This window comes from Macaca nemestrina, chromosome 19 (genome assembly GCF_043159975.1).
Source record: "Macaca nemestrina isolate mMacNem1 chromosome 19, mMacNem.hap1, whole genome shotgun sequence".
NCBI lineage: Eukaryota > Metazoa > Chordata > Mammalia > Primates > Cercopithecidae > Macaca > Macaca nemestrina.
In genome coordinates, this window is record NC_092143.1 from 73748686 (window position 1) to 73774135 (window position 25450).

General features: G+C 40.6%; 1 protein-coding gene across 7 annotated transcripts in view; it reads right to left on the bottom strand.

The window, feature by feature from the left end:
* The window catches only part of LOC105478818 (lipin 2), a 92798-nt gene that overhangs the window by 36291 nt on the left and 31057 nt on the right, over window positions 1-25450 (bottom strand). For 4 of the 7 annotated variants that reach the window (XM_011736446.3, XM_071085591.1, XM_071085593.1 and 1 more), the window contains one exon: window positions 4622-4822. In XM_011736446.3, the coding sequence (XP_011734748.2) occupies window positions 4622-4813 (192 nt within the window). In that variant the 5' untranslated portion in view covers window positions 4814-4822. Of the gene's footprint in view, window positions 1-3146; window positions 3403-4621; window positions 4823-12933; window positions 12958-24240; window positions 24606-25450 lie in introns of those variants that run through there. The other 3 variants (XM_071085589.1, XM_071085590.1, XM_071085594.1) reach the window with 3 other exon arrangements.

Below are 25450 nucleotides of genomic sequence, written 5' to 3' on the forward strand. Positions count from 1 at the left end.
CACTCATGATTTTTATATACAGATGCAGGGGTGTGTGTGTGTGTGTGTGTGTGTGTGTGTGTGTGTGTGTGTGTGTGTCTGTGTGTGTGTGTGTCTCTGTCTGTGTGTGTGTGTGTGTGTGTGTGTCTGCACACACATCCACCCATGCTCGGGCTGCCTAGAAGCAATGATACCTCAGAAGTAATGAGCACACCTAATAACCAGATCTTTGTTTGTAAATACTATTCTTCAATGAAAGGAACTGAGGTAAAATAACTAATGCCAGAGCTGAGGCAGGGAAAGTAGCTTCTTCTGGAACATCTTCAGGTACCGGGAAGTAAGGGTTCAAAAACTGATGGGAGCATTTCAAAGGCACTCAACTTGAAGGACCTATACTAACAGTCAAATTGGGACAATTTGAGCAACTAATTTCATTTTTGGAGGCTATCCATTTATCCAGGGTAGCCGGGAAAATAGAAGAATGCTTCTGTAACATGCAAATTCAGACTCTTATTCATCTACCACCTCAGAAAAATTAACACTTCACAGCCCTGACTTTTAGAAATCAAGTATGACATTCCTCAATATGACTACTTACTTTATTATCTTTGTCTGACTTTAAATGGAGTTTAGTCTTTCCAAAAATTAAACCTAACATCAAATTATGCCAATATTGGCAATACTTAAAAGAATATGCTGTGAACTCTTTAGGCAACAACAACACAAAAATTTTAAAAATATTTTGAGAGAGCACCAAGTTGGAACAAATTCTTCCCACCAAGGTGATTATTTTAAAAAGGATACTAATTTGATATATTAAATGCTAGTAAAATGGTTTTTTAAAAACCCCTCATTTCCATATAGTCTTACTTCTTACACTGTGGCTTAATTGTGCTGAACATAATATAGGACTAAGATGCTGAAATGAAACTGGTATCTCTGAGAAACAGTCAATGTAGCAGACTTTCGAACTGGCTTACCACTCTTTGGGTAAGAATATCTCAAATGTCTTTTGGGAGTCTCTTCATCCTGTTTCAAATCATATACAAGTTGGGTCTCAAATCCAAAAATCTGAAATCCAAAAATGCTCAAAAATCTGAAACTTCTTGAGCACTAGCATGACACTCAAAGGTCAGTGGAGCACTTCAGATGTCAGATGTCGGATTTTCAGATTTGGGATGCTCAACCAGTAAGTATGACGTAAATATTCCAAAAAATGAAAAAAACTGAAATCCAAAATGCTCTGGTCCCAAGCATTTCAGATAAGGGATATTCAACCTGTATTTCTGGTGTGGCTTTAGCGAGTAGAGGTAGACTGTTGTCCAAGCCAATAAATATACTCCTTTTCCAGCTACAGAAACTGGTCCCAGAGATACGTCTGTTCTTTTGACAGGGAGGCTAAATACTGATACCTCTGTAGGAAGCTCTCTCTCCACTGGGGTTGAAGTGTGAACAGATTGTGAGCCTGAGGTATTGGTGGCCATCTCACATTAGAGAGAAAACACAAGTGGAAGCAGAGCTAAAAAGGGAATTCTGACAGCAAGTTTTTTTGCCTAAGCTAGTAGAGGATAAATTTCTGTCATTAGCAATGAAAATAGTTTTAATACACTGGGTTATTTAACTTTGATAAATAATCTGGCCAGATATGGTGGCTCACATCTATAATCCCAGCACTTTGGGAGGCCAAGGCGGGTGGATTACCTGAGATCAGGAGTTCAAGACCATCCTAGCCAACATGGTGAAACTCCGTCTCTACTAAAAATACAAAAATCAGCCAGGTGTGGTAGTGTGCACCTGTAATCCCAGCTACTCGGGAGGCTGAGGCAGGAGAATCGCTTGAATCAGGGAGGCGGAGGTTGCAGTGAGCAGAGATTGCCCCACTGCACTCCAGTTTGGGTGACAAAGCGAGACTCCATCTCAAAAAAAAAAAAAAGAAACTTTTATAAATAATCATCAGTTTTCTGATATCAATAAAAATAAATTTTAAAATATCAAGTAAAGCTTTACTTTATAAAATTAAACTCCTAAGTTATTGAATTTACTGGGAGTACTGCTGTTCTATCAAACAATTACAAATCCATGGCAGTGGGAAAATTATTATACTAAATCACTCTAAACAGTGGTTTCAAGCTGGTCATGATTTCAAGTTCACTTCACAGGTACACCCATATTTGAAAAACTGGGGTCTTACTTTCAAATCAATGGCCAGCTTTCCCTAACCCAAACTGACTTAAAATAAGGCAAACAGTTAATGCAAATTGCCAGCATATCTCGAAGTAGGCATGATTTCAGGTTTACTCTCACAGTTTTTCAGTTTTCTCACAGGAAAGCTGTTTTGGTAAATCAAATGGCCACATTTCCTCCCAAACATATTTTTTTGGTTTCTGAGATACTAAGGGAGTAGGGGAAAAAAAAATTATCTTTTCCTGTGTCTCACAGGTACATTCCTATTAAAAATGCAACGTTTTGACAAGAGAGTAACACGATTGTGTAGCTTTTGCACAGGAATTGTACTATTTCCTAATTAGTGGCACACAGCATGCAGGAAAAGGTGATTTATCTATTTGGTCACCATTTACAGATGTATAAGTGCTTATATACATATCTGCCTGCAGGTTCCATTTTGAAAGGCTTGACACTGATCCAACGTGATAAAAAACAATCCCAGCAAAAAAAGTAATGATGATTGATACCTTATCAGCAGTTTTACAATAGATCCATACAGAACTAATGGGAAACTTTGGTTTGTTGCCAATCACCCCAGAACAGGTCCAGACTGAAAGTAGTATTGGTATTACCACAAAGAAAGAAAAAATCCCAGAGAAGCTCAACTATGGCTAAATAACACTGTTGTGCAATGGAAAGTTTCTAAGTCCCCAAGTAACCCGCAACTGCTTTTACTTTCTAAAGCGTGACCCTGAACAGAGGCCAGACCACACAAGCCCTATTACCCTGAAATGTCGTTCTCCTGTAGAAACTGATTTTGTAATACCTAGAAATGAGACGTTATTCCTGGAGGAAAAAATAAAAAGAATATCTAGTTTTGTGAAATCCATTTTCTTTCACTCTCAAAATAACATTTAATTTAATTAAATAGAGGGAAATTTCTATTTAAAGATCAGCTATATAAAATAGCAGAAAGCTGAAAATAAATGTTTTCGACTTACACCGGTGGTCCTCTGCCACATACTTTTAGGTCTGTGCCAGAAAACGGTGAGGATCTTTTGTTGTGTTTTAAAATGCTGACAAAGCCTTTCTATGTTGTTTAAGTAGACACTGTGGGGCAAGTGTAGAAAGAGAAATCTTACTATGTACCTGCAAAGTGTTACTACTAGCTCTGTTTTCTCATTTGATTGACACCAGATATGCTAGCAAAACTTCTAGCTGCTCCATAACCTGAAGAGGATATACAAAAAAGAAAAACCTGGCCGGGCGGGGTGGCTCACACCTGTAATCCCAGCACTTTGGGAGGCTGAGACAGGCGGATCATGAGATCAGGAGATTGAGACCATCCTGGCTAACACAGTGAAACCCCGTCTCTACTAAAAATACAAAAAAATTAGCCGGGCGTGGTGGCAGGCACCTGTAGTCCCAGCTACTCGGGAGGCTGATGCAGGAGAACGGCGTGAACCCAGCAGAGCTTGCAGTGAGCTGAGATCACGACACTGCACTCCAGCCCGGGAGACAGAGCGAGACTTCGTCTAAAAAAAAAAAAAAAGAGAGAGAGAGAAAAAAGAAAAACCTACACAAATATCTTCCTCCTGAAAGAATCTTCCCTAAAACAAAATGAAAGTCAACCAGCCTATGGTCTGTTGGTTAGTATCTCAGTCAAATGTGGGGACAAGTCCTGGTATCAACACCATAATTTAGATTACAAAAGTTTTTACAGCTTTGTCAAAACAAAATGTGGCATTAATTTCCTTTAAAAAAAAAAAAACAGCCAGATGCGGTGGCTCTATACCTGTAATCCCAGAACTCTGGGAGGCCAAAGTGGGTGGATCACTTGAGGTCAGGAGTTTGAGACCAGCCTAGCCAACATGGTGAAACCCCTTCTCTACTAAAAATTCAAAAATTAGGGGGGCGTGGTGGTGTGTACCTGTAATCCCAGGCACTTGGAAGGCTGAGGTTGCAGTGAGCTGAGATCACACTGCTATACTCCAGCCTAGACAACAGAGCAAGACTCCAACTCAAAAAAATGTGTGTGTGTGTGTTTTCTTGACTATACCAACCTATTCCACTTACAATTAGTATGAAGTAACCTAAGTATTTAAAAATACTATATAAGGTAAAGGAAATTTTTATTTTTCTGAATATGCCTAAGTTGTCCCATCTAGTTTCTGTTTTGCTTTTCTGAGTTGCGACATGTAAGATTATTATAATAATTTTCAGTTTCCCTTTTTTTGAAGAGACTTCCTGCAGTCAAGCTTTCTGGTTTTAAAAGCAACTTCAAAAGCAATACATAAAGGTTGACTTCTCATAACATTGTCTCAACATCATTCAGGTTTAAAAAAAAAAAAAAAAAGCCCAGAAAGCTCACAATAGCGATTTATTCATAGAGGATGACTTTTCCACTCCTTGAGGACACTCACTCACTTTCTCTTTGAATCTCAGGATGACTTTTCCTCTCCTTGAGGACACTCACCACTTTCTCTTTGGATCTCAGGACTCCCAGCTTCCCAAACCGAACGTGAAAAGGTGAACACTGATAGCTGCCATCCTGCTGCTGTACCACGATGACATCGATGCACCCAGAGAGGGTGGCCTGGTTAATGCCCTTGTAGAGTTCCTTTACAGTGACAATCACCTGCCCAGCCAGCTGTCCCACATAATTCATGGTTTGAGACTACGAGAAACAAAAATTAGATGAGATGTTAACACTAAATTTGTGATCTATTGACAATGACAAAGAACAGTCGTAACAAAAACGACACCACTCACTCGTACGCCACATTTGGTATCATTAGCCTTGTTAATTTTGAACCCAACAGTCTCATGCTACCACTGTTTTTACACATTTCCACACGTGGGCCACCCCAGACTATTCTCCTTTGCATCTGAGAGGCTGCTCCAGCCAGGGCCTGAGGCATTCCCTTTTCTTTCCCAGCAACCTGGATAGTACTGACTCTGCCATTAGGGACTTTTTCCTCAAAGTTAGGACCAGCACAGAGTCACCAAAGAACCCTGACCTCCTGCCCAAGACCCTTTGGAATCTGGGGCTACTGCATCCACTTTGGCCAGAGCAGCCTAACAGAAAAAACAAACATCATCCCCAGGAGAAACCAGAGATTCATCTCCCAACAGAACCAATGTAATAAATTACTGAGAGCTACGTTTTGTAAGGAACTATTAACAGAATAGTATGGTTCAGACACATGCTAGATTAAATAAATTCTGGCAAGTTTGCCTGAGCTTAGCCTATTTATAACATTACCTCTAGGGACAAATCCCTTCAATGCCTCAATATAACTAACTGGAACATGCATTCAAGTTCTACAAAGTTCAAAGCACAGAAAAGGGTTTTACTCTTGTTCCTCAACCTCAGTTCACTATTCAAATCAGAATCAAAAGGTCTGCAAGGAGTTCTCCAGAAAGGCTCAAAGGAGAGGAAGTACAGCTGAAGCCAGGGGTGGCTTTATTGCCTTGGCCCCAACCCCAACTTTTCCGCTAATAAAAAAACAAATCCCACCTTCAGTCCTAATGTCAGATTTCACTTCCAACTATTGAACACACTCGCACATTTTATTCATTAGATACTGACACCCCTACATTATGTCAAAGTACAATTCAGTGAAAGCCATTCTGGAGACTGGAATGACAGAGAGCAACCAAGAGACCCTGCACTGCTCCAGCCAATTCAGAGGCCAACGTTCAGCCAATCACAGGGCGGACTGACTGCTCTCCAGGCTGTCTGCCACAAGCAGCTCGTGGTTTCCCTACGTCCAGCTTGGAGGCTGCCTTGAGCTTAAAGCTCCATGCTCCATGTTCTGCGTTGCCCGCTGAGTTCAAAACTGAACTGGGAGAAAGAATGCTGTCTTCTTGGGAAAACTCAGGGGCTTCCAGGATATCTGCCTGCACAGAAATTCACTCTGCTCTTCACAGATGAGTGGCCACGGCAGAACCCTGATTCTAAATTGTTTCCCGTTCCTACACGCGGATGAATGTGTAATCAAGGCCCATCGGTTCTATACCATGAAGCATCGCCATAATTTTACCCTAGAAGAAATTTTTTAAATATTTTAAAGTTAATGTTACCAAGGCCCTAAAATGCAACCACAGAAGAGCTGGAAAACGCTTATTCTGCAAAACTTACTCCTAAATAACAAAATAAGGTGACATCCTTTATGTGGTATCAAACAATTACAATCTGGTGATGGTTTTGGTTTTGGAATAATTGATTTGCCCTCAATAGCTAAACCAAATTAAGCACGTTATCAAACGCTCAATAATCATTTCTTGAACAAATGAACTAGCACTAAATAAGAATAAAAAAATAAGAAACCTAAAAAAAAACAAACAAAAAAAAGTGTAGAGAGGAAAGAGTGTTTCATCAAAATATTCATATAACATCCCATTATGTTTTTAATAATTAAATTTCTATTTTGAGGTCACTGTAGATTCACATGTGGTTCTAAAATACAACACAGCTAGATCTCATGCATCTTCCTTTTCATATTCTGTAAGTAATGCATAGTCACAACATGCTTTTTACCTATACAGCACACACATGAATTAAACAGCATCCAAGCAGTCAATCTTTGTATTACTGCTTGAATGGTGGGTGGCAATGTTAAAATGAATTTTATTACAAGAAACAAACAAACAAAAATCATAATTATTAGGCCTTTTCTTAAAAGAAACTAAAAAATGCTAACTTTTAAGCATTGACATTCAGCCACAAACAAGTCTTATAAACATAAATATGTAACAAGCTTCCATCAACTACAGCATAAAATTCATAATTAAGTGTAACTGTATCTATTCAAGATTATTTTAATTATCACGGTTAAGGGATGTGCTGTTATATGGGAAAATCTAATGTGTAAATGCCAGTTGCTAAATGTAGAAAAATACATGTTGTCAAATAACTGGTTTTCTCTTGACAGATAATGAAACAATTACATTTATATTATGAAGGCTGGTAAAACAAAAGTAAAGGAAGGCCTGTAGCTGAAAGTGCTACACCCTGGGAACGCTGAGCAGCTGCTTGCTAGAAGGGTCACCGCAGCAGAGCTGGGGAAAGAGGCTTCCTCACAGTCATGTCCAGAGGAAACGCAGTTGTTCATCACAGGCACGAGGGGTATGTTAAACAGTCTTCTCTTGAAGCAGAATCTAGCGCCATATACCTTATTCCTACACGCCAGCCCAGCACAGCCACACAGTAAGAACCAAGTCAGACCCGTCCTGGTCAACACCTGGGAAAGCCACACTCTGAACCAGCAGCAGAAAAGATACACAATGAGGTAACCCAAATGTTTAAAAAATACAGCAAACCAACACATTATAAACTATTCCTCATATTTTATCATGAATGATGAGGGAAAATGTGGGAGGAGAAAATAAATAACGGAGAGTGACAGAGACCAAGGGAGAGCCATGCAGAAAGCAACAAACAAGAAGTCATAGAGAAAAAAGAACAAGAGCAAAGACAGAATATATAACCAGAAAGGCAGGCTGGTTTGGAGATGCCCACACAGAGAGCAAAACGTGGAAATGAAGAACAGTCACAGAAGCAGCATCCCTACCCTTGAGGCTTGCGGGCATAAATAAAAATATTAAAGTGCACTTGTTGATTCTTGGAACAAGAATACACCCAGCCCATTCTTTTAACAAATACCAAAAATGCTTCTAACACATCTCTGAAATACTCTAACATTAACAATAATCACACCAGAAGCAACTTTTTTTTGAAAGCTTATAACATCCCAAATTCTTCAACTTATACATTATCATCTCAGAATTACTTTAGAGGTGGTATTATTTCTATTTTTAAAGATAATGAAGGCTGGGTGTGGTGGCTCACATCTGTAATCCCAGCACTTTGGAAGGCCGAGGCAGGCAGATCATTTGAGGTCAGGAGTTCGAGACCAGCCTGGCCAATATGGTGAAACCCCATCTCTACTAAAAAAAAAAAAAAAAATTGGCCTGCATCATGACGCATGCCTGTAGCCCCAGCTAGTCGGGAGGCTGAGGCAGGAGAATCACTTGAACCCAGGAGGCAGAGATTGCAGTGAGCTGAGATCGTGCCATTGCATCCCAGCCTGGCCAACCGAGCGAAGACTCCATCTCAAAAAAAAAAAAAAAAGTATCAGTAAATAGGTTCAAATACCAGTCCCCTTCCTACAAAAACTGCTTAAAATTATTTCAATTATTTGATGTGTTCAATCAAAAATAACTTTTGTTGAGGAAAAGAGCTATCAGAGACACAAGGTAGTTAAAAAACAATAAGAAAAATTTATAAATTATCAGCACAAAATGGACACATTCTATTTTTATTTTCATTCTGAGACAGGGTTTCACTGTGTTGCCCAAGCTGGAGGGTAATGGTGCGATCTCTGCTCACTGTAACCTCCACCTCCTGGGCTCAAGCAATGCTCCCACCTCGGCCTCCAGAGTAGCTGGGACCACAGGAATGTGCCACCATGCCCAGCTAATTTTTGTATTTTTTTGTAGAGACGAGGTTTTGCCATGTTGCCCAGGCTGGTCTTGAACTCCTGGGTTCAAGCAATCCACCTGCCTTGGCTTCCCAAAATGCTGAGATTACAGGTTTGAGTCACCACGACTGGCCTCAAAATGGATACATTCTATACCACTCTTTTAAGTGTTTCAAAATCTGTTTCTTAACTTTATCTCCAAATATCTAATCAGGGCTAGTATAGTTAGTACTACCAACAAACACACAACTACACTTGTTACACATCTCTCTTGTCAATGCTATGTCAACCTGTATGTTATCTCATACAGTCTTCACACACACTCATGGATTTGGTATTCCCATTTATATGTGGAAACTCGGGTTCAGAAACATCCAAGGTCAGCACACTATTAAATGGCAGAGCTAATATTCAAACTCAAGCATGAGTCTAGAACCTATGCCCTTAATTGCATCTCAAAGTGACAGAAATGCTCTAAGTAAACATGACAAAAGCCTTCATGAAGCCTCCAGATTGCTTACTGCAAGTGGGCCACTTTCAGCAATCTGAGTATCATTTTTACTTAATGCAACTTGGCTACATAATGATGAAATGATTACAGGGAGTCCAAAGAAGCCATACTCACCCTCCAAGTCTCCTCACACCGCTACTATTAACCCTCCCACTGGACCACAGGCCAGTGTTACAAAGCAGACTCCTGGGAGCGCCACACGTCGTGAGGCTTGTGGACAGAGATTAAAACAGTTTTTACCAAAGAACATGCCATTGCAGCTAACTTTCTGCTCACGAACATGACGAGTATGCTAGCAGGGAACAGAGACAACAGATGCTTCAGGAAGTAGACAACAGGACACCGTTACCTAGGACGTGGGTAAACGTTCCAGCTTGCTCCTGTGCTCCTGGACCGAACTCCTTCAGGACACCCATGATTATGGTTTGCATTTGATTAGCATGTAACATTTTTCAAGAACTTCCTCAAATATACCTCATTTGATTTTCAAAAAGAGAATGTAGGTTATGATAGCAGGCATTATTAATTTCATTTTACATTTGAGATTGAGATAAGAGGTGTGTACCATTCACTAGAACACAGTTCTACCTATACTCAGGGTCCCAACTTTCTCTACTGCCTCTGACCCCCGGCTTAAATCATTGGGTCTCAAGGTCATGTGGTGTCCCTGAGGGCAAAAAAATCTGAGGGCTGAACTCAAGTTATACTAAATCCCTATGGTTTTCTCCAAGAATTCCAGAGTAACCTAGAGGTGGCCAGGTGTCTTATATAATCCCTTATGATAACGCTATTTGGGAGACTATTAGGAAGACTAGAGAAAAAAAAGAGAAAAAATCTGCTTGGGAGAGTTAGGTAAGGCTTCATGGAGCAGAAAATATTTGTTCGAGTGGAAGTATGTATAAAGGGCTGAACAGACGAAGGAGGGGAGGTTCCCAGCGGGCAGTGCCAAGCAGACAGAACAGCTTATGGGAAAATGTGCTAAGTTTGAGAGACAAAAGTGAGATGATGCAAGGCCTTGGACTCTGGGCAAGTTTACCATGTGGGCAATGGGTGCAATCAGCGCTTCTGTTCAGGGAAGTGACAGGATTAGGTCACAGGAGGAGGATGAACTGGAGAAGAGGTAGCTAAACGCAGAGAGACTACTCCAGAAGTCACCACAACAAATTCAGGCAAGAGGCTGCACAGCTCTAAGGCAGAAGAGACACACAGGGAGCTGAAAATCAGTTAGTCTTGACGACTAAGGGTAGATGCTAAGGGCAAGGAAACTGGTGAGGACCATGCCCCAATTTCTAGACAGCTAGAAATACCTCTGGCACATAGGTGGCATTCAGTGAATTCTGTTGTATGAACCAACTTAGAGATATGGAAATAAAAAGAGTAGATCTGGTAGGGAATTTCCTATTAAGGTTGAACTTAAAGAACATTACTTACTACTACACTGCTCCAAAAGTTTTTGTACATGAAAATCATTTGGGGTGGTTTTAAAAAACGGAAATTTCTCTTTGTTTTAAAGCTTAAAAACTAATTATGAAGATGAGCCAGGTTAGGGAAGCATAGTTCCATGTAAAAGTAAGAGCCCTCCCTACTTTGTGCTACTTCCAAAATCAGTTCAACAGAAAACTGACTACACAAAGGATCCGAGCCTTGGGAATTGTCCTGTCCTTTGTCTTTTACAGAGAAAAAATGCAGGGGAGTTTTTGAATCTTTCTGAGCTGGTGCTGGGCCTCAGAGGACTCCCTCCTGAGAGAATGAGATTTAGCCAGGATGAGGTGTGCTTTGGAGGATCTGAGGTTCCAGTCAACTCCCTGTAGATCACGAACTCTGTCTTTCTAAATTAGAGCAACCCCATCACCTCCACTGTTCGAAGGCGCAGTCAGGGAGGTTTTTATATCTAACTTTTTTCCCCACTAAATGAGGAAAACTGGCAAGGAGCACACTCTGGGTCAGTATTTCTCAAGAGTGGTCCTTGGACTGTCTGCAACAGAATCAAGCTTTGGTGCTTAAGAATGTAGCTTCATTCATGAAAAATATGGGAAAGGGGGATAAAAACAAATACACGTTCCTGGACCCCAACCCAGACCTACTACCTAAAAAGCTGGAAATGAGGTCTTTAAAAATCTGTTACCCAAGATTCTGACAGACACCCAAGTTTGGGAACTAACTCTGGGCTCTGTTGGCAAGAACTTTCTCCTCTTAACCCTGATTAAGTTTGTTACAAAGACTAAGTTGTTATGGGCTCAAGTTCAGATCCTGTCGTATAAAGATGTCAAGATCTGTTAAGTGTGGATCAGAAGTGGAAGCAATAGATAGTAATAGAATTTCAGACATTTTAATGACAGCTGACCTGATTATTTTATGATACTTAAATTCCAGAACTGGCAGTGCTTCTGTCAAAAAACTCAGAAATTCTGGCCTGGGAAGACTGCTTTCCTAAGGACCCCTTCCACAATTACAACCAAATATTATTTCATATCAACCTTCGGGATACGTAAGAAGAGGGGATTTTCTGATTCAATATTTCTGTTTGGGAATTTAAACAGACACATAAGGCAATGGCCAGATCTGAAAAAACAGGGCTTCCTGGATTTCAATGATTTCAGTGCTCAGAGAGGCCCCGAAACACAAGGGTGAGCCCCCGTAGCCATGTCTATAATATGGGATCCAGGCCTTGGTATCTGCTGGCTGACCGGGGTGGGAGACATCTGGCCCAAACAGATATTCATGAAAAGTGTATGGAGAGCCAAGGCCACCCAAGACTGGGAGGGCTGGGCCACCTGAGATGGGACGCAGAAGGCCCACCAGCTCGGAACACCAACACCACAGGTAGCCTCTTGCCCTCTCGGCGTCTCTCTGAATGATGAACCAGTCATAAGTTTCTTTGTGGGGTTGTTCAGAGTCCATTTCTAATGTTGCCAACAAAGGATTTAAATCAAACAGGCTAGATCCTGACTGGATAAAGCAACCTGGAGCCCTATACCACCCTCCTGCAGATATCGGCCTGGCAAGACTAGCAAGAACATGCTGCAGATGTAACCCAGATAACACTTTATTCTACTTAACAATTTAATCTGTTAAGAAAAAAAATTTTTTTTAATTTTTAAAAAATGAGAAAATATGAAGCTGGCCTTAAGCTTAGTTCTCAGGGCTGTTAAGTTATAAATTAGGATTTTTGGATCTGTCACAACGTTATTTCCTTTGAGGGAATCTGAAAGCTCCGACTTCTGCTCACTGAGTTCACTTCTCTATGACGGTTTCAACACACTCACTTTCTATAAACAGATAAACTGCTTTGTTGGACTGAGTAGGGCTTAGAAAAGGGAAGACGCTTTCCCACTATAGCAATGCACCTTCTCTCCGAGTGGTGGCCCAGACCTTTACTCAATGACAGTGTCTGCTTTCGCTTTTCAGCACGTATAACTTAAGGAAGGACCATAAACATCACCTATTTCATCTCCAAAAATTACCAGCCCCCATCTTCTACCCACTCCAGTCATCGGCCCAATAATTTTCTGGACAATCCTTCAAAAGCCAACACCAGTTTTCATCTTAATCTAATATTTTGTAAGAGAAGCAAGGACGTTTCAGGTTTCCTCGGTAAGAAGGAAGTGGGATCAAAAAGGAACGTACATCCACAACAGACTGTGAATCCCCAGAGCACAATGGCAAAGATCAGAAAGATGATGGCGGGAGGATGTGTGGGCTTGGTGGCTGAGAAGAAAGCAGAGGTGACAAGATCGGATCCACTGCTGTGGGTGCCCAAGGCCCCCGCCCTCTCCCCACCACAGCACTCACCATGCAGCATGAACATTAGGCCACCTCCAAACTGAGTCCAGTAAAGAAGGGGATGTCCCGCAAGCTTCACTGTCTCCCGGAAGCCTAGCACAGTGCCTAGCAACAGCAGGTTCTTAATAAGTGGTTTAGGATCAATGAATGGACCAATGAATAAACGAATGAATGAATGCAAGGCCTAGTGAACAGAATCAGCACGGAGAGGGAGGAATATACACACTGTTGTGTTTTGTTTTATCTCACCGACTTAGAGTAAAATTCAAGAGGTAAGTGAAGATACATATAACCGTGCACTAAAAAATATAAAAAATAAAAAATAATTTTAAAAACCCAGGCCAGGCACAGTAGCTCACGCCTGTAATCCCAGCACTTTGGGAGGTTGAGGTGGGTGGATCACCTGAGGTCAGGAGTTTGAGACTAGGCTGGCCAACATGGTGAAACTCCCTACTAAAAATACAAAAATTAGCCAGGCATGGTGGAGGGCACCTGTAATCCCAGCTACTCAGGAGGCCGAGGCATGAGAATCACTTGAATCTAGGAGGCAGAGGTTGTAATGAGCCAAGATCACACCACTACATTACAGCCTGGGTGACAGAGTGAAACTCTGTATCAAAAACAAAACAAAACAAAGAAAAGAAATCCATGGTGGAAGTTAACCCAAAGTCCCCAAAGCAATGCTCATGTGTTCAGAAACCAGTACTTTCCTCCAGAGGCTGCTGAAGACCTCATGGAGAAAAACTTGCTTAAATCTAGTTTATGTCAGGGACAAAAATGACACCGCTTCAGGATGGGCAAATCTAAAAATATCCCTGTGAGAACAAATGACAGCCATGTAGATCATTCTGGAGAATACTGAGCAGCCCAGTAGCAACTTGCAGCAGAGACTGCTGGTCATCAGAGGAAGTCAGTGTGAAGTCAGCTGAGACAGAAGCAAGGGTGCCGTAACTGGAGATTATTACAGAAAACAAAGTGAAACACAACCACCAAGTTACCCATTTTCTACTAGTCAGCTGACTTTTATGAAAATGCCCAGTATAATTAGGCTACAGAGCACAGCCTTTAAGAAAAACGGCTGGAAACAATAGTTTAATTTTCCTGTGCTCAACAATGTACCAGAACATTCATTTTCTTCAGCAACAGAACCTGGAACGGAGCAAGAAAAACTAGTGTTCAATTTCATCGTTAGATTTCAAAATAACATGTGTGGCTTAAGGAGATCCCAAAACGCCAAGCAGCATGCTCAAAAGGGGGCCCCAACTCCCTTACTCAGCCCCAACAACACTCACATGGCCCAACTTGTTTCCAACTATCACAGCTCTGTAAAACTAAACGGTTCCTGTTCCCACATTTCTCTTTAATGCTTCTCCCTTCATTTCCCAAAACGCAGACTAAGACCTTGTCATGAAGCTTTCTGATAATTTATTTCTTGTCTGTTCCCATCAAGGCTAAAATATGCCCTGTTTTGACCTCTGTACATGAGGTGACAGATGCTATTTAACCTGATTGGCATTTAACCTGACTGGCAACTAGAGAGAAATGCAAGAAGTAAAATCATTAAGAACTGTAATCAGTTCAACATTCTATTTATAATTAATAATGAAAGATATTAAACTATTACTTAAGTTAACCTTTGTGTAATGGTTATACCTACCAGCACAGAAAGAATTCCAGCTAAATGTTCATGCCAATTTAGCTATGAAATGAAGTTTTAAGATTACAAATAGCTGTACCTTGAACGATTCAAAATAGATTTTTCTTAAAAAAAAAAAAAAAAAAGCACACACTTTACAGATAGTAAAACTAACCCTTTCGTAGTGTACAGTCATTAGCTGTGACCACACATTCCTGTAGCCACCACTATAGTCAAGTCAAGACACAGATCAGATTGTTCTCCAAAATGCCCAAACCCATTTGGAGTCAATCCCTCTTCCCTGCCCATGCCAATCACTGATCTGCTTTCTGTCTCTAGTCTTGCCGTCTCTGGAATATCATATAAATGGAACCATACAGTATGTACCTTTGGATTCTGGCTTCTTTAGCTTAGCACAGTCCACATGACATTAATCAATATTCCTGCATGTATCAGTAGTCTGTTCCCTGTTAAGTAGCACCCCACTGTATGGATGTATCAAATGTTTATCCATTCACCAGCTAGAAGACATCTGGGTTGTTTCCAGGTTTTGGCAATTACAAATAAAACTACAGGTTGAGGAGTTTTATTTGTAATTGAGACCTTTTCCAAAATGCTCAGGACCAGAAATGTTTTGAATTTTGGATATTTTCAGATTTTGGAATATTTGCATATACATAATGATCCAAGTCCAAACATAAAATTCATTTATGTTTCATATACACCTTAAACACATAGGCTGAAGGTAACTACAGAAAATATTTTCAATTAATTTTGCACATAAAACAAAGCTTTAACTGCACCTTGACTGGGATCTATCACCAGGGCAAGTGTGGAATTTTCCACATGTGGCATCAAAGCATTTTGGATTTTAGAGCATTTTGGATTTCAGATTTTTGGATTAGGGATACTCATTCTGTACTATAAACATTTGTGTACAGGCATTTGTGTGAACGTAATTTCATTTTATTTGAATATTTTAAAATGGGATTGCTAAGGTCTATTTCTACAAAGTTGATTTTACTGGTATTGTTTTTAAGGTATCTTCAGTGTCCTTGGGGGAGCCTATTATTAGAGAAATCCTTCCTTACATTATTTTACAAACTGATAATAATTTAACTGTTTTTTAAGTTTGGATTTTCACATGTGGGATTTGCTTAAAATGTAAATTCACCTCTATACTGGTGAAAATTCAAATTCATTTTCTCACGGTCTTAACTTTTTAAACATTGTATATCCTCGACAAATTACATAAGCTCCCACTCAGATGTTTTCTTCATTATTCTTCCTAATGTTAGTTACAGGGAGGTGATGAGGGAAAAAGAGGAGAGGGCGCTAACTCACCCCTTCCAACTGCCGTTTTAGGCTGGGTGCGGTGGCTCACACTTGTAATCCCAGCACTTTGAGAGGCCAAGGCAGAAGAATCACTTGAGCCCAGGAGTTTGAGAGCAGCCTGGGCAATGGAAGGAGACTCCATCTCTTCAAAGAATTTTTTAAGAAATTAGTTGGGTGTGGTGGTGCATGCCTGTAATCCCAGCTACTCCGGAGGCTGAGGTGGGAGGGAACGCCCGAGCCAGGGTGGTGAAGGCTGTAGTGTGAGCCGTGTTTGTGCCACTGCACTCCAGCCTAAGCAACAGAGCAAGATCCTGACTCAAACAAACAAAAAAAAATTGTTCAAACCCCAAATGCCATTGTACATACCTCATCTGATTTAATCCTCACAACTAGGTGAGGTAAATGTTATATTCATTGTACTAATAAGAAAACTGATGTCCAGAGAAGCAACTTATCTATAGTCAAGCAGTTACCCAGAGACATGACCAAACAAAAACCCTGGTATGTCCACCTTAAATACCCATGTTAATTTCACTGAAACCTAAAACAGCTCCTAAAAATTCATGGAATTTTCAGGCTATGTGCGGTTAAGAATTTCATAAAGGCTTTTAAAAGGCTATGATGATTCTTCTATATGCTACCACACACAAAAAATCTTAAGCCTTTTTTTTTTTTTTTTTTTTTTGGAGATGGGAGTTTTACTCTTGCTGCCCAGGCTGGAGTACAATGGTGCAATCTTGGCTCACTGCAACCTCTGCCTCCCGGGTTCAAGTGATTCTCCTGCCTCAGCCTCTCGAGTAGCTGGGATTACAGGTGCGCGCCACCACGCCCAGCTAATTTTGTATTTTTAGTAGAGACGGGGTTTCTCCATGTTGGTCAGGCTGGTCTCGAACTCCTGACCTCAGGTGATCCTCCCACCTCTGCCTCCCAAAAATGCTGGGATTCCACGCCTAGCCAAGCCTTTTATTATGAGTAGTCTTACAGATATGATTACGTTATGATCATAAAAGTGTGTTTTAAGGGGTATGTCCTTACCCTAAACCTTCTAAAAGAACTGTGTAATTAACCTATTTTAGTGGCGACTATTGATAACCATAGCAACTCTAAAATAAGCCAAGAAATCTGATTATTCAGCTTAATTCCACATACAAAAGGCACACAATTTTAGCAGGTTGCTATAGAAACCATGTGTAGTACTTTCAGGGTTTACTATCACTGACATTGGTGGGATACAATTTCCTTTGAAACACTCCAACTCTATCGGAAGTTCTTTCTATTTACACACCGACCTAGAAGTCAGGAAAGCGTACGATTCTTCCACCATCAAAATTACAGCCCCAGACTGGAAACAAATTAATATATTACTATAGGTTCTATGTCTAGGGAAGGACAGGTTAAACTTTGCTCATCCCCCCTTATTTCCCATCTCGTCCTCTCTCACCCATCAAAGAACTTTAGTTAATATCACAGTTAACATTAACACAATTAGGACAAGTTTAAAATGTCAAGTAATTACTTGTCCTAACTGTGTTAATGCCCTGGGTTGAAGGTCCCTCAACCTGTATCATATGGTACCCTAGTAATGAGGGTAAGAACAAGCCAGATGGACTACCATTGCAAGTCCTGTAGCTAAGGTGGCAGCTACCAAATTAACAAGCACATGCAAAACCAAAGTTCACAGTCAGTACTCTCAACAACTGGGGTTGAAGGGCTTCTTATCAAGAAGTTTGACAGAGCACCTGCTTTAGAAAGCAAACAACACTTGGAAAAAAGAATGTAGACTGCCTGATCAAAAAGAAGATAACTCCAAGATTAAAATTAATTTGGTTTTAGTGGAATCCTGAGCCTTTCTGTCATTTGTATGCGTGGATTGTTTTTTGAAATGTTTAACAGCTTCCCTGCGCATTCAACCCACTAAACATTTCCTGAGGTGTGCTCAATTTCTCTGACAAATTTTTATAAGCATACTAGCCATGGAACTATACCACTTCCCACACAAAACAGGGGACTGGCTTTACTAATGAGGGCTAGCTAGGAGTGACATACAAATTCTTTTTAGTATAAGAAGAAATGATTTTTTTTTTTTTTTTGAGACGGAGTCTCGCTCTGCCGCCCAGGCTGGAGTGCAGTGGCCGGATCTCAGCTCACTGCAAGCTCCGCCTCCCGGGTTCACGTCATTCTCCTGCCTCAGCCTCCCGAGTAGCTGGGACTACAGGCGCCGCCACCTCGCCCAGCTAGTTTTTTGTATTTTTTAAAGTAGAGACGGAGTTTCACCGTGTCAGCCAGGATGGTCTTGATCTCCTGACCTCGTGATCCGCCCGTCTCGGCCTCCCAAAGTGCTGGGATTACAGGCTTGAGCCACCGCGCCCGGCCAAGAAGAAATGATATTAACCCAGTTATGGAAAACGATACTTCACCATGGAACAGAGTGTTCATTAACAAAGAGCACTTAACTAAGTCATAATAGCCTTTGGATCCACAGATATACATCCAGAAGTCATCGTTCCAAGTCTAATTAATCATAAACACCTGGGGCTGGGTGTGGTAGCTCACGTCTGTATTCCCAGCACTTTGGGAGGCCAAGGCGGGCAGATCACCTGAGCCCAGGAGTTCAAGACCAGTCTGGGCAACATGGCAAAATACAGTCTCCACAGAAAAATACAAAAATTAGCCAGGTGTGGTGGCACATGCCTGAGGTCTCAGCTCCTTAGGAGGGCTGAGGTGATGGACTGCTTGAGCCTGGGAGGCAGAGGCTGCCTCCTACACTGCACTCCAGACTGGGTGGCAGTGAGACTTTGTCTCAAAAAAAACCAAACAAACAAACAAACAAAAACACCATAAACACCTGGGAAAGCTTCTAAAAATAAAACTTTCCAGAGAGGAAGGCTAAAATGAACCCTGTGGTGTTGGACTGGAATTGGAGGTCTCAGTATGAACTCATGGTTTTAAAGTATATACACAGGTAACTAGATGCAAAAGCACTGATGTGTTTATACCTAGAAAACACACTCAAATATCCTAACTCTATTAACAGGACCTAGAATCAAGGATACTCTCAAAACAATGTGCGTATCTATGGCCCAGATCTTGCTTTCTAAATATCATTCTTCAATAAAAGGAGCCAGGGCTCTTTGGAGAAGTGGTTGATTCATTCCACGGCTATGGGCAGGAAAACACAAGATAATGCTGGAGCATCTTGTGGAGCCAGAGACTGGGAAATGCTCAAAATCAAAAGAGCGAGTGTATGTCAGAGAAAAAACCAGAAGTATACTTCCAAGAGCTAAACACAGAACAATTTGTGCAACAAAATAGGATTACTAGATTATAATCAGTTGAATAAAATATTCTTGAGTCCTCACTGATAGAATAAATTAATATATAAGTGAGAAATGACAGCTCTTACAGATGAATTCTAATTAATGAAGAAAAAATGAAACCAGAAACTCACTATTGGAATATATCACAGTATTATTTATGGAAGGCAAGATCCATCAATGGATGCTAAAAATAGGAGACAAAAGTTTGAGGAGAGGCCGGGCTTGGTGGTTTACGCCTGTAATCCCGGCACTTTGGGAGGCCAAGGTGGGTGGATCACCTGAGGTCAAGAGTTCAAGACCAGCCTGACCAACATGATGAAACCCCATCTCTACTAAAAATACAAAAAGAAGCTGGAAGTGGTGGCACCTGTAGTCCCAGCTACTCAGGAGGCTGAGGCAGGTGAACTGCTTGAAGTCGGGAGGCGGAGGCTGCAGTGAGCCAAGACAGCGCCACTGCACTCTAGCCTAGGCGACAGAGAAAGACTCTGCGTCTAAAAAAAAAAAAAAAAAAAAGGTTGAAGGAGAAACAAGATGTCTGGATATTCGTAAAGTATTTTCCCCAAGATACACATTCATTACAAAAGAAAAAAACTTTTAACTCTACAGTAGACAAACCCGGAAGACACAACCATAACCAAGTGATCGGGAAAACTTAAGACACATTCACCTCAGGGACTCCTGGTATGACTCACTGAAAAGGACTTCGGAGGTATTCTGACCAAAAACACACAACCTCAATCTAATTATGAGACAACATCAGACAAACCGAAGTAGAGACAAATTCAACAAAATATCTGACCGGTGCTCATCAAAACATCAAGGTCATGAAAAGCAAAGACTAAAGAACTGTCACAATTGGAAGAGACTAAGGAGACAGGACAATTCAAGGTAAGGTGGGGTTCTGGAACAGAAAAAGGACATTAGTAAGAAGAATCTGAATAAAGACTGTAGTTTCATTTTCAAAACAAAACAGTTATTCTTGGCCTCCATTACTGCCTTCAGTTCTGCTTCAGTCTGTCTGGGAAATGTGTATTTTCTTTTGAAAGCTCCACAGGGATTCACTCAGCGATGAGCCAGATGTGGGCATCACTGTCCTTGCGACTTGTTTCTCACCCCCGGCTGCACGCTGGGAGTCACTGAGGTGCCTGGGGAATCCTCATGACCAGGCCACCCCCTCTGCAGATTCCAGTGCAAGTACTTTTGAAAGCCTCCAAATGATCCCAGAATGTAGCACATCTCAAGCTGTGTCTCAGGACCACAGGTGCATGGAATGAGTTCCAAACCCTCCTGTTTTCTTGACAGTGAACAGAGCTGAAGGAGGGTGTAGTTCCTGTTCCTTTCCTGCCTCACTTCCTGGCCTCAAGTGATCCGCCTGCCTGGGCCTCCCAAAGTGCTGGGATTACAGCTGCGAGCCACCATGCCCAACCGGGATTTTTATTTAGATCCTTGCAGAGTTGTGTCCATCTCCTCTAGGCCAGGCCAGCAGCCTGACCTTTTAGGACATCTAAACGCACAGTGATGGAACTAAGGTGTGTTTTCCCAGCACACAAAGACTACACCTGGATCACATCTACAATACAGGGCTCACCAGGCACTCTAAGGAACTGAGTATGTCGAGTATGTAATCAGGACCAAGTATCCAGGCAAACTCAACATGGCAGCATTCATACAGCCATTTGCTGAATATCTGCCCAGCTGTGTTATTCATAAACCCAGAGCAGCAAAAAATTCAGACATATTAGTGAAGGTAAACAAAAAAAATATATATTTACATGCATCTATGGGGACTCAGTTGTAGCACAATAAATATTTGCTAAATGAAGACAATTTTGTTTCCTCTACATTAATAGGCTTAGCTATGCAATATACAGTCTGTGTGGAGGCAGTTTATGTGCATGTATTTCTTAATCGTAAACTATTTCTAAGTCCTTCCTTACTGAAAACAGATGGGGGCATAAATATAAAAATGAAAAAAATGAAAAAAACATAAAAATGAATAATAAATAATTTTCAAACAGCCGAAACATATTCGTGTCCGTAATCCCAAAACTACTCTCCCCTAAACTCCTGAGCTCATCTGTGGCGAGCATGCTTTGAAAACAAAGACTTTCAGAGAATTTACTCCCCCAAACTGCCTGACCAGTAATCTTGTATGGTCCCCCAATATATCCTCTTAGCAGGCCTCTGTTTTCATTTCAGTGCACACTGTCACTTGGCTAGTGAGCCTACCAAAGCACACCTGTAGGTTTACTAGAATCTTCTCCCTCGAATGCAGCTACTTCTGCAGGGCTTAAGGAACCATCACCCATTCATAGCTCAGTGGCAAGAGCACAAACACTCCTGAAACGCAGGGGAGTTAGGAGGGAGGAAAGGTATCATTTTCAAGCCCAAAGTTATTAGCTGTGGAGAGTGGGAGCTAAAACATGGCTTTGAAAATGGAGCTCAGAAAATGTTTATCTCAAAAATTTTGGTGAAACCTGGCCCTTATCCAGAAAGAAAGAGGAAAATCTTGCATTAGCCCTTCCTTGTTCTAGAACTCAGAACTCTGGTTGAGTTCTCTGGCTAATTATGAGACAGTTAGGTATAGTAACATTATTTCTACAAGGAAACAAAATTCCACTCAATTAAATACTTTTTTGAACACTGGCCACGCTAGACTGGAGGAACTAATTAGTTTTAGACTTGTTCACCTAGAGTTGTTCTATGAATCTGGGCAGCAATCAGTAATGACAATGTGTCATGGGTAGGGTTCCCCACCACTAACCTCAGCCCCACCCCAAATTCCAGGTGGATTCAGGGTTTCCTAACTTAGCACGAAGCACTCTGCCTCATATCATGTGCCCCACCCGCAGGGTGACTTGCCACCTCCGACCACTGTTTGTGTTATTAATCTGGTTGAGCTTTTTGGCATCAACCAGAGGTGTCCAGGTCCTTTGATAAACAGCTCACAGAGCTGAGGATTGAGGGGCACTGCCCTCAGGGCTTCCTGGAGTCCCCTGCAGCTGGTGAGGATGTGAAGACCCAGGATCAAGCCTCACTTCTGCTGGAGAAGAGGTCTGGGCTCTGTGCCAGGGGTTCTCTCTAATAAGAATGCTCAGGTGACCTCTAGAGTCCCTCCCAGCTCTAAACTGTAGAAAGGCTCCAATTCTATAAGCATTTCTGAGGATTACAAGTTTGGCTAAGAACTCCTGTAGTATATTCTTCCCAAACTTAAAACAAAAAAATGCAATCAAAGTGATTTTTAAAAATGGGGTGAAGATATGGCCAGTAGATTATTCTGGGACTTCAGGGTATTTTAATACAAAATAATTTAGCTTTTTCCTTAGCAAATAAAGGTATTGTCAATTCTTGTTTCAAAAATATGAAAACATGGTCTTTGAAATTTCCACGTTTCTAACAAAGCACAGAAATCTTCTCATGGTTTTTTAAATCATGAGATGATGCCTTTATATTCCCAAATCACAAAACCATGAGGAAAGACTCTTTCAAAACTTAAACTGTCACCTTACAAGAGGGGTGCTCAGAAAGGATGTGACTTGTAAGGAGTGTTCAGGTCACAGAAGGCCTGGACCCTGAAAAACAGGGTTCTCCCTCTCACCACACACACCCAGGTTCTAAAGTCAAACTCATTACAGGCTACTAAGTAATCATTACAGGCTACTAAGCAGATATCAGATCCTTATCCCAAACGTTAGCATTAAGAAAACTCATGTTTCTCATGGGACAGGGAGGTGCCTCACTAGACTTCAGTGTTCTAATGGCAACATAAAACCGAACCGTTAATAGAATGCAGTCTAAGCAAACACCCCTTGACCTCTTTCTGGAAAACACCAGCAGACACAAGTCCTAAGAACTTCCTGTGACGGACAGTTTGTGTGTGTTAGTGCTACTTAATCAATGCATAATTTTTAAAGTATTTCGTAAAAAGTCAGCAGGGTTCTCTATTCTCCCTTCTGACCTTAACAAATGTGAGTCAGCCTGTATGTGTATACACTCTATAATATTAAAATGTTGATTTCAAAAGCAAACTGCCTCCCTTGGTAGCACCTGACTCTTCCATTCATATTCAAACCACATCTTCCCATTAGTCCCTGAGAACTCTGAACAAGCACACTTTTACTAACAGATCCAAAAGCAAAAAGCAGAGTGTGATAACATTTTTAAAGATAATAAACATTTGTATAACCTTAAAACTAAAATCAGATTATGAGCCACAGATTTTAGAAACTAATTTTTGTCTCACTGATTTTACGCTTGTTTTCATAAAAATATCCATCCTTAATTTTAAAAAAATAATCTTGAAAATACGTGTTTACTTCTTACTATTTTTAAAGGAAAGCTTCCACAGGTAGAGTTACACTGTCCTCAAGTCAATTGATTTTGTTTCCTTAATGCAGATTTCTGGGACTTACATTAAGCTTATACAACTTGTTCTAAGTTATATCTTGTAACAAGAGAGAAAACTCTGGATTAAAAAAGTTCAGGCAATTTATATTTTCCCCATGTATTTCAAGCTTACAAAAATGTCTTGTTTATGATCACAGAAGAAAGCACCTGCAACCACCCTCTATAATATATCCAAATACAATGTCAGCTTCAAGACATTAGTTTACCATTCCAATAATTATGGCTAGGCCAACAAAAACTGTAACACTTTTATACGATTTTTACTACTACACTTAAATGCAAAGAGCATGTGAAACCAAATATACTATTTTTGAAACGTAATTTTTAAAAATTCTCAGTTTAAAACAGCAACTTCATTTTTTCCCTAGGAAAAAAAGTATTTTGTTAAATAACAACAAATAGAGACAGTAGAAAGACGGTACAGTGAATGAAGCAGGGTAGGTAGCCAAAGACTTCTGTTCAACATAGCACTTAGAAGTTAATAAAATTCACCACAACATTTTCCTAAGAAAGGACATTAATTAGCTTTTTTGTTTTGTGGGTGCCGTCCCCTCTTCTCTCAGTAGTGTCCAGATTGAGCAAGCAGGGAAGGGAAGAGGCACATTGGGAGATGTAACTCACCAGGATACCAGGAGGGGACTTGTCATGGTAAACATCTTGAGTTTTACTTAATGAGCCTTCACAAACCTCCTCATCTTCCTTATCATCTTCTAAGTAAAACATCTTGAAAATCAACTAGCATGTCTTTTTTCAGAGATGAAGGTGTATAACCAAAACAGAAAGCTGCTCTCTTGATAAACTGAGTACAAACCACTTGCAGACACAGTTATATGGCTAAAACAGAAAGGAAATGGTTCTAACAAAAAAAAAAAGCAATGCATACACAAGTTTACCAATGAGATTTGCTCAAAATGCCTCAACCCCTTCTCCCCGAAGGAGATAAGCAGGGGCATGGGACAGGTTGTGCCATGTGTTTACACTGATAGGCACCAAGACCTGCCCAATCACATGATGGCCACTGCAGCTTCCATCACACAGGACAGGGATTGAGTTAATGATTCTCTAAACCAATCACATCCTCATTTTTTAGAAATTAAAACAGCTACTATACATATGGAGACTGATCTTATGTAAGCTAATCATGTAAGGGAAGTCATTTACATACATTTTCCCAGCAGCAGGGAGCTTCCCAAAGTCAGCCAGATGACATGCTTCAAAGATCCCAACTAATGAACACTTTGACTTTGTCAGACTGGCATGACCCAAGACATTCTCACAATTCTGGGAGGCATTCTGCTCAGCACTGGATATAACAAGCAGAATTTACTTCATTTCAAGAATATGATAATGCAACATTGTAAAATTCAAACATTCCCGGTATTTCTTTGGCAGCTCTCAATAAGTCAACACATAGTAATTTCAACTGAATTTTTCTAAAAACCGAAAGCACACTTAACTCACATGGACAAACATACTAGATTTCTGAATTAAGATATACTATTTTTTTCATACCATTGTCTAGGATTGTGCTGTTCATCACAAACAGCCGTTAGCCACATGTGGCTACTGAGCACTGGCAATCAGGCCAGCACCAACTGCAGTGTGCTCCAAGTGTAATGTACACACTGGATTTCCAAGACTAAGAATGAAAAGAGAATAAAATAATCTCATAATTTCTAATATATACTACATATTTAAAGGATATTTTGGATATATTGAGTTAAATAAGGTATTACATTTACTTTTACCTAGTTTTTTCTTTTTCCACTTTTTAAAATGTGATTACTAGAAAATTTGAAATTACACATGTGGCTCACATTATATTTCTATT